We start from the raw sequence: 10653 nt of genomic DNA, 5'->3' as shown, positions 1-10653 counted from the left end.
AACCCAAAAACCCAGAGTGGACTGCCAAGAACTAACAGCTAATCAGCTAACAGCTACTTAAAAAAACTCCCATCATATTTATACTGTATTACTGAAATCATCTGTGTCTTCCAGGAGAGGATGACCTCAACCTCGAGAAAAAAATCAACCTCGAGAAAAACATCAACCTCAGTTCTAAAGAGCAGAAGATGGGACTGTACCCTGAGAGCGAGTCAGAGTGTCCTGAGTCTGCCTTTAGTCAGAAAAACATACAATCTGCAGACATTAAAACCACAGGAGCAGAGCTTCAGGTGAGAAAACCAGGAAAAATCCTACACTAAGTCATACATGAAGAGGATGAGGATGAGGAAGAGGAAGAGGAAGAGGATAAAGTCTTCAGACATCAGCTTCAGTGCAGTAAAGATACAGACACAGAGTGCAGAAGCCTCAGACTCTGGAGGCGTTTTGGCCAAACAAGATGTAGACTTTCTGTTTAGAGGAAAAGTCTACAGAGGACCCCCCACCCCACCCCACCCCACCCACACACTTGTTTTTTTCCCTCTCTGTCCGTCTCTCTGTGCTGGCAGTAAAACTCCATGTCCTTGGCAAAGTGTCTGCAGCTTCCTGGAAGCCTCTGATTTAATTAATGCACCTTTATAAGTGGACAGGAGTTCTAACAGCACTTTGTCACTTACTCTGTGTGTGTGTGTGTGTGTGTGTGAGAGAGATTATAACACTGCATGAGATATTATTATTACTGACATTAAAATTGACATGGATCCTGAATCATCATCGTACACTGTTCAGTGTAAACGAGTACACCCGCTTTAAAAAGTAATAATTTAAACAGTATCTCAATGAACACAAAAACAATCTCCAAAATGTTGACAAGACTAAGTTTCATATAACATCTGTATAACATCTGTTTAACTTGGAACGTGAAAGTAAGGTTAATAATATAACTTAGAGAACACATTTTTCAGTTTTAGTCAAATTAGGGTGATGCAAAAATGAGTACACCCCACAACAAAAACTACTACACACATCACACTACACATCACTACACCACTAGCATAGCCAGGAATCACAATGTGGGTGGGCCCAGAGAAAATTGGGCGGGCCTAGCCTAAAATGCATCTTTTATCAAAATAAGCCAACATAACTACACCTGCTTGAATGCAAACCACCATTTAAATCAGAGCATTAGCCTGTATGTCATCGTAAGCAATGTTAAGAACATAACAATAAGAACAGCATGAGCACGGTGGCCACACCACACACACACACACGTGCGCGCACATCTGACTGACACGCCGCAACACCATTATCAAATCAGCAGGACAGTATCGGGCAGTATGTAAACTGTCAGATATATGGCTCAACGGCCATATAAACCACATGAAATGAACAACAATGACTATACAACTACATAGTAGGAAAATGTAGACTGGCTTACTTTTACACTGGTGTGTAGAGGAGGTACACAATGGAGAATAAAGTGCTGCTGGTGATGGAGTAAAAGGTGAATGAACACTAGCAGAGCTCCTTACTACTCGAGCTTCACGGCTCCTGAACATCGGAATTATTTCCTCCTCCGGCTGCACACAGCGTCTTTTTGACACAAACTTTAGTAAGGTGCTCTGTTTCATTTTAGTTTAATGTGAAAATAAACTTCAGTGACCCTCTGTGAAATGTGCTCGGTGTGGAGGGAGAGGGGCGGCATGAGCATAGAGACGTTTCATTCTTCCTCGAAACCAGAGGGCGCTCTCGCGCAGAAAGTACAAAAATTGACTCATAGAAGTAACATATGACGTGCCAAAAAACCTAATACGGACAAAGGCATGTATAAAGGCATCCAGCAATCGCCGTAGTCAAAGCAATCTTTTCTGTAGCAAGCAACTGACTGGGTGGGCCTGACTGACAGGTGGCCCAACCATAGCTACACATCACTACGCTACACATCACTACACTACACTACACATCACTACGCTACACATCACTACGCTACACATCACTACGCTACACTACACATCACTACACATCACTACGCTACACATCACTACACATCACTACGCTACACATCACTACGCTACACTACACATCACTACACATCACTACGCTACACATCACTACGCTACACATCACTACACATCACTACGCTACACTACACATCACTACACATCACTACGCTACACATCACTACACATCACTACGCTACACTACACATCACTACGCTACACATCACTACGCTACACATCACTACACATCACTACGCTACACATCACTACACATCACTACGCTACACTACACATCACTACGCTACACTACACATCACTACACATCACTACGCTACACATCACTACACTACACATCACTACACTACACATCACTACACATCACATCACTACACATCACTACACTACACATCACTACACACCACTACACACTACACATCACTACACTACACATCACTACACATCACTACACTACACATCACTACACTACACATCACTACACTACACATCACTACACATCACTACACTACACATCACTACACATCACTACACTACACATCACTACACATCACTACACTACACATCACTACACTACACATCACTACACATCACTACACTACACATCACTACACTACACATCACTACACATCACTACACTACACATCACTACACATCACTACACTACACATCACTACACTACACATCACTACACATCACTACACATCACTACACTACACATCACTACACATCACTACACTACACATCACTACACTACACATCACTACACTACACATCACTACACATCACTACACACTACACATCACTACACACTACACATCACTACACACTACACATCACTACACTACACATCACTACACTACACATCACTACACACCACTACACACTACACATCACTACACTACACATCACTACACTACACATCACTACACATCACTACACACTACACATCACTACACTACACATCACTACACTACACATCACTACACATCACTACACACTACACATCACTACACTACACATCACTACACTACACATCACTACACATCACTACACACTACACTACACATCACTACACATCACTACACTACACTACACATCACTACACACTACACTACACATCACTACACTACACTACACATCACTACACATCACTACACTACACATCACTACACATCACTACACATCACTACACTACACATCACTACACATCACTACACACTACACATCACTACACATCACTACACACTACACATCACTACACTACACATCACTACACTACACATCACTACACATCACTACACACTACACATCACTACACTACACATCACTACACATCACTACACTACACTACACATCACTACACATCACTACACACTACACATCACTACACTACACATCACTACACTACACATCACTACACATCACTACACACTACACATCACTACACTACACATCACTACACTACACTACACATCACTACACATCACTACACATCACTACACATCACATCACTACACATCACATCACTACACTACACATCACTACACTACACATCACTACACATCACTACACACTACACATCACTACACACTACACATCACTACACTACACATCACTACACATCACTACACTACACATCACTACACACCACTACACACTACACATCACTACACTACACATCACTACACATCACTACACACTACACATCACTACACTACACATCACTACACATCACTACACACTACACATCACTACACACTACACATCACTACACACTACACATCACTACACTACACATCACTACACATCACTACACTACACATCACTACACATCACATCACTACACTACACATCACTACACTACACTACACATCACTACACTACACTACACATCACTACACTACACTACACATCACTACACATCACTACACACTACACATCACTACACACCACTACACTACACATCACTACACTACACATCACTACACTACACATCACTACACATCACTACACACTACACATCACTACACATCACTACACTACACTACACATCACTACACACTACACATCACTACACTACACATCACTACACATCACTACACTACACTACACATCACTACACACTACACATCACTACACTACACATCACTACACATCACTACACTACACTACACATCACTACACACTACACATCACTACACTACACATCACTACACATCACTACACACTACACTACACATCACTACACATCACTACACTACACATCACTACACATCACTACACACTACACATCACTACACTACACATCACTACACACTACACTACACATCACTACACATCACTACACTACACATCACTACACATCACTACACACTACACATCACTACACTACACATCACTACACATCACTACACACTACACTACACATCACTACACATCACTACACTACACATCACTACACATCACTACACTACACATCACTACACACTACACATCACTACACTACACATCACTACACTACACTACACTACACATCACTACACATCACTACACATCACTACACACTACACATCACTACACTACACATCACTACACTACACTACACATCACTACACATCACTACACACTACACTACACATCACTACACTACACTACACATCACTACACACTACACATCACTACACATCACTACACATCACTACACATCACTACACACTACACATCACTACACTACACTACACTACACTACACTACACTACACATCACTACACATCACTACACACTACACATCACTACACTACACATCACTACACACTACACTACACATCACTACACATCACTACACTACACATCACTACACATCACTACACACTACACATCACTACACTACACATCACTACACATCACTACACACTACACTACACATCACTACACATCACTACACTACACATCACTACACATCACTACACTACACATCACTACACACTACACATCACTACACTACACATCACTACACACTACACATCACTACACTACACTACACTACACATCACTACACATCACTACACATCACTACACACTACACATCACTACACTACACATCACTACACTACACTACACATCACTACACATCACTACACACTACACTACACATCACTACACTACACTACACATCACTACACATCACTACACACTACACATCACTACACTACACTACACTACACTACACATCACTACACATCACTACACATCACTACACACTACACATCACTACACTACACTACACTACACTACACTACACTACACATCACTACACATCACTACACACTACACATCACTACACTACACTACACTACACATCACTACACATCACTACACTACACTACACTACACATCACTACACATCACTACACTACACTACACTACACTACACATCACTACACATCACTACACATCACTACACACTACACATCACTACACTACACTACACTACACTACACTACACTACACTACACTACACATCACTACACATCACTACACACTACACATCACTACACTACACTACACTACACATCACTACACATCACTACACTACACTACACTACACTACACTACACTACACATCACTACACATCACTACACTACACTACACTACACATCACTACACATCACTACACTACACTACACTACACTACACTACACATCACTACACATCACTACACATCACTACACACTACACATCACTACACTACACTACACTACACTACACATCACTACACATCACTACACTACACTACACTACACATCACTACACATCACTACACACTACACATCACTACACTACACATCACTACACTACACATCACATCACTACACATCACTACACACTACACATCACTACACTACACATCACTACACATCACTACACATCACTACACTACACATCACTACACTACACATCACTACACTACACATCACTACACTACACTACACATCAGATGTGTACCTATCAGTCTCAGTGAAGGAGGCGTGGCCTATGTATCTGTCAGTCTGGGTGAAGGAGGTGTGACCTGTGTATCTGTCAGTCTGGGTGAAGGAGGCGTGGCCTGTGTATCTGTCAGTCTGGGTGAAGGAGGCGTGGCCTGTGTATCTGTCAGTCTGAGTGAAGGAGGCGTGGCCTGTGTATCTGTCAGTCTGAGTGAAGGAGGCGTGGCCTGTGTATCTGTCAGTCTGAGTGAAGGAGGCGTGGCCTGTGTATCTGTCAGTCTGAGTGAAGGAGGCGTGGCCTGTGTATCTGTCAGTCTGAGTGAAGGAGGCGTGGCCTGTGTATCTGTCAGTCTGGGTGAAGGAGGCGTGGCCTGTGTATCTGTCAGTCTGGGTGAAGGAGGCGTGGCCTGTGTATCTGTCAGTCTGGGTGAAGGAGGCGTGGCCTGTGTATCTGTCAGTCTGGGTGAAGGAGGCATGGCCTGTGTATCTGTCAGTCTGGGTGAAGGAGGCGTGGCCTGTGTATCTGTCAGTCTGGGTGAAGGAGGCGTGGCCTGTGTATCTGTCAGTCTGGGTGAAGGAGGCGTGGCCTGTGTATCTGTCAGTCTGAGTGAAGGAGGCGTGGCCTGTGAGAGCTGAGAGTGTATGTGAGGAATAAAACACCAGAGAAGAACACTGTACCTGAGGAGGTAAACAGGAATTATACACACACACACACACACACACACACACACACACACACACACACACACACAGTGTATTCACTCACCTCAATAACTCTGCAGTCAAAATCCTCATATGTTTCTAAGAAAATATAAAAACACAATTTTTCAAATTTTTAATACAATCACGTGTGTGTGTGTGTGTGTGTTCCTGGAAAAAAAAAAAGAAAGAAAAAAGACAGGAATATTGCTTGGACTTCAGTGGGCTTGTTGCCACGGCGACCCAAAGGCAAGGGCACATTAGAGGGAATCTGAGATTTACACTCCATCACCACCATGACTAGGGCTGTGTGTGTGTGTGTGTGTGTGTGTGTGAGAGAAATGAGCATGTTTGTGTGAGTATGATTTTGTGTGTGTGGTTTATTGCACATCACTAATTTCACAAACTACATCAATTAAACCAAGCTGTGTACACACCCACACCCACACACACACCTCCGTTCGGTCCCGGGTCTGGGTGTCCGAGACTGATCCCTCCCCAGCAGTTTCCTGACCAGCCCCTCTCTCTCTTTATCTTCATCTTCCTCTTCCTGTCCCACTCGTCCCTCTGACGCTCAAGCTCTGCCCTCAGCTCCTGCTGCTCCGCCTCTCCTCGTTTAGAGAAGGACTGGATGGTTCCACCTTTAATTATAGGAACATTCAGACCCGGCCAGAGGAACCCATCACGACCTGTAAGATTACAAGGAGGAGGAAGAAGAGAAGACTGATTTATTGATTCAGTGATTCATTAACTCATCAATTCATCAGTCTTTGTTTAAATGATTCATTGATTCATTAATTGATTCATCTCAAACACATCAGGCAGGACAGAGGCAAAACAGAAGCAAATACGTTGGTCAGAATGTGAGTGTCAGTGTGTGTCAGTGTGTATGTGTGTGTGTGTGGTGTTGTGTGTGTGTGTTACCCTCTCCGATGTTCTGTCCTCGATTCAGGTCTTTCTTCAGTTTGCGTTTGGTTCTTTTCCCTCGACCTTTCCTGGATCCAGCGCCGCTCTCGGCTAACACACCACGCCACAGCTCATCTGCAGTCACTGTCACACACACACACACACACACACACACACACACACACACACACACACACACACAGCGATATAATGAGCTGATGTTACGGTTCATTAATGATTCTCTAATGTCTCTTAAAACACGTCTATGTATAAAATACTATTTATCATCTGTTTTTTTTTGCTAATAATGGCAAATCTTACACACACATGACAGACAACTGTTTCCCCACTGGTCTGATGTTCCCCAGTAGAACCCGCTCAGAACACTAACAAGCTAATGAGTTCATCAGAACATGATCAAAGTAAAAAGGAGAACTCTTTATTTTAGATGTAAAGAACCCACTGTGTACTAAAGGAACCCTTAAAGAATCCTTTCATAAGCATGTATAAGAGTTAATAGCACACACTCAGAGAAAGGGCCTCTTTAAGGGTTCCTTCAGTATGCAGTGGGTTCTTTAAGGGTTCCTTCAGTATGCAGTGGGTTCTTTAAGGGTTCCTTTAGTACGCAGTGGGTTCTTTAAGGGTTCTTCGTATCATTTCTTTCCTATTTAAGAGTTTATTAAGTAATAAATTAGTTCTCCTTGTAGAAGTTCCTAGAGTTCTATAATCGTTAAGGGTTCCGATTGTCCTGTAAGGGCTCTGCATGGAAGGGAAACACATTACTGTAGGGTTCTTGCTAGAACCATTAAGATGATGAGTTGATGGATGAACGTGAGTGTGAGTGCAGTGATGTTTTGCAGTTATGTGATGAGGTGAAAGGTCACACAGTGCTTACGCTTGGTGAAGAAGCTGGAATGACGAGTCTGAGTCCAGGTAGCCGGAGACGCCAGAACCACAGCCGCAGAACAGACCGGAGATCCACTGGACCGAGTCACAGAGGAGAGACCAGAACCTCCTAATGTTCTAACACCTGTAACACACACACACTTTATACAGATCTCAGAACACTCAGATCTAATCGAACACTCGGCTGAGATTTCAGAGTGGAGTTCTTCACACAGCACTGACACTACACACATCAGACCTCAGAGCTGAGTCTGGTCACTCACACACACACACACACAGGAGCGGAGTTTGTCTAAAACAGGGCGTGTCTCAGTTACACTTTCTTTCTGAACTAGTTTCTGAGGAGCAGAGTGAAGTCCAGTGCCACCACCTGACAGTCTGATGGAGCTACAACACATCACTCTGATATTAATGATCTGACTAAACACAGGAATAAAGGGACTTAGGAATAAAGACCAGAACAGTAGATGTAGAGGGCAGTGTGTTCCTGGTGTAGTGTACTTACAGCAGGAGTCCCTCTGCTTTACTTTGAATCCTTTTGGATATTTTATTGCACTACACGATGTAGACTTTCTATCAGAACATGTGTATTACATGTATACAGGACAACACACTGTCCTGCACTGTGTATTCTGACCCCTTTCTATCAGAACCAGCATTAACTTCTTCAGCAGTCTGATCAACAGTAGCTCATCTGTTGGATCGGATCACACGGTCCAGCCTTCTCTCCCCACGTGCATCAATAAGCCTTGACCGCCCATGACCCTGTCTCCGGTTCACCACTGTTCCTTCCTTGGACTACTTTTGATAGACACTGACCACTGCAGACCGGGAACACCTTTATTGTGTACAAACCATCTACACCCTTTCATGGAAACAGTATTCCCTGATGGCTGTGGTCTCTTTCAGCAGGATAATGCACCGTGCCGCAAAGCAGAAATGGTTCAGGAATGGTTTGATGACCACAACAACCAGTTTGAGGTGTTGACTCCGCCTCCAAATTCCCCAGATCTCAATCATCTGTGGGATGTTCTGGACAAACAAGTGGATGGATGGGCCATGGAGGACTCACCTCGGAACTTACAGGGATCTAGTCCAAGCCACGACAGGTCAGGGCTGTTTTAGCAGCAAAAGTATATTAAACTATATTAGGCAGGTGGTCATAATGTTATGGCTGATCAGTGCATAAAGATGTTTCATAGATAGAGAGAGCGAGAGGGGGGGAGAGCGAGAGGGGGGGAGCGAGAGAGAGGGGGAGAGCGAGAGAGGGGGGGGCGAGAGGGGGGGGGGCGAGAGAGAGGGGGAGAGCGAGAGAGGGGGGGGCGAGGGGGGGGCGAGGGGGGGGCGAGGGGGGGCGAGGGGGGGGGCGAGAGAGAGGGGGAGAGCGAGAGAGGGGGGGGGGCGAGAGAGGGGGGGGGGGCGAGAGAAATCTGATCCCGGTGGTATGTAGATTACTTAGTTATTCTCACGTCATAACGCTACACTGAATGTCAAGCTTACACCGCGCATGCGCAAGAGGGACCTCTAACACACGTCCCGAAACTGCGCCAAACCTCTCCATACAGCTCTCTACCTGCATATAAACACGCTGTTTATACTCCATCATCACTCGGAGATTTAAACCGGTAAACTTAATAAAAGCACTGCGTTAAAACTCACCTGCTAATGATACACGGAGGACACAGCTCAGCCGAGCGGCCGCCGCCATCTTGGAACTCTGAAAAGGCCCCAAATAGCACAACAAGTAAGGCGAGGAAAATGCCTGTCCAAAATACACATCAAGTAATCTGGCTAAAAAATCTATAAAAAATAATATATCCTATCTAATCTATCATGCTTGTTGGAGGAAAGATAAAACGATTTTTAAAATTGTAATTGTAAGAAAAACGTATGAATATAATGTATTTTGCTACTCTGAAGAAAGTGCATGGTCCAGACATTAAATAAAATCAAACTAAATAAAAGAACAGACACTAAGACTTTAAACACGGGTTTGAATTAAACTTGTTTGTTGTTTACATTTCTTTTTTACTTCCGGTCTCTGCAGGATTCTGTTCAAGCCTCAAAAACATCCTCCAGTACAAACAGGGCAGATTTAATGCTTTCAGAGTGCTAAATGACCTCTCCGTTCCTCCACAGG

The 10653-nt window shown here is 43.7% G+C and overlaps 1 protein-coding gene across 1 annotated transcript in view; it reads right to left on the bottom strand.

Annotated features, from left to right (window-relative positions):
• Nucleotides 1–10293, bottom strand: part of mrps5 (mitochondrial ribosomal protein S5) — a 32150-nt gene extending 21857 nt beyond the window's left edge. The window contains exons 1-5 of the mRNA XM_058399845.1: nt 10173–10293; nt 8503–8637; nt 7626–7751; nt 7157–7390; nt 6769–6803 (exon numbers count right to left, since the gene is read on the bottom strand). Coding sequence (XP_058255828.1) covers nt 6769–6803; nt 7157–7390; nt 7626–7751; nt 8503–8637; nt 10173–10221 — 579 coding nt within the window. The 5' untranslated portion in view covers nt 10222–10293. The remainder of the gene's footprint in view (nt 1–6768; nt 6804–7156; nt 7391–7625; nt 7752–8502; nt 8638–10172) is intronic.
• Between the last annotated feature and the right edge of the window lie 360 nt (nt 10294–10653).

The sequence above is a fragment of the Hemibagrus wyckioides genome, linkage group LG09 (genome assembly GCF_019097595.1).
Source record: "Hemibagrus wyckioides isolate EC202008001 linkage group LG09, SWU_Hwy_1.0, whole genome shotgun sequence".
NCBI lineage: Eukaryota > Metazoa > Chordata > Actinopteri > Siluriformes > Bagridae > Hemibagrus > Hemibagrus wyckioides.
Note: the sequence above shows the minus strand (reverse complement) of the source record. Positions and strands in the feature narration are given on the sequence as shown.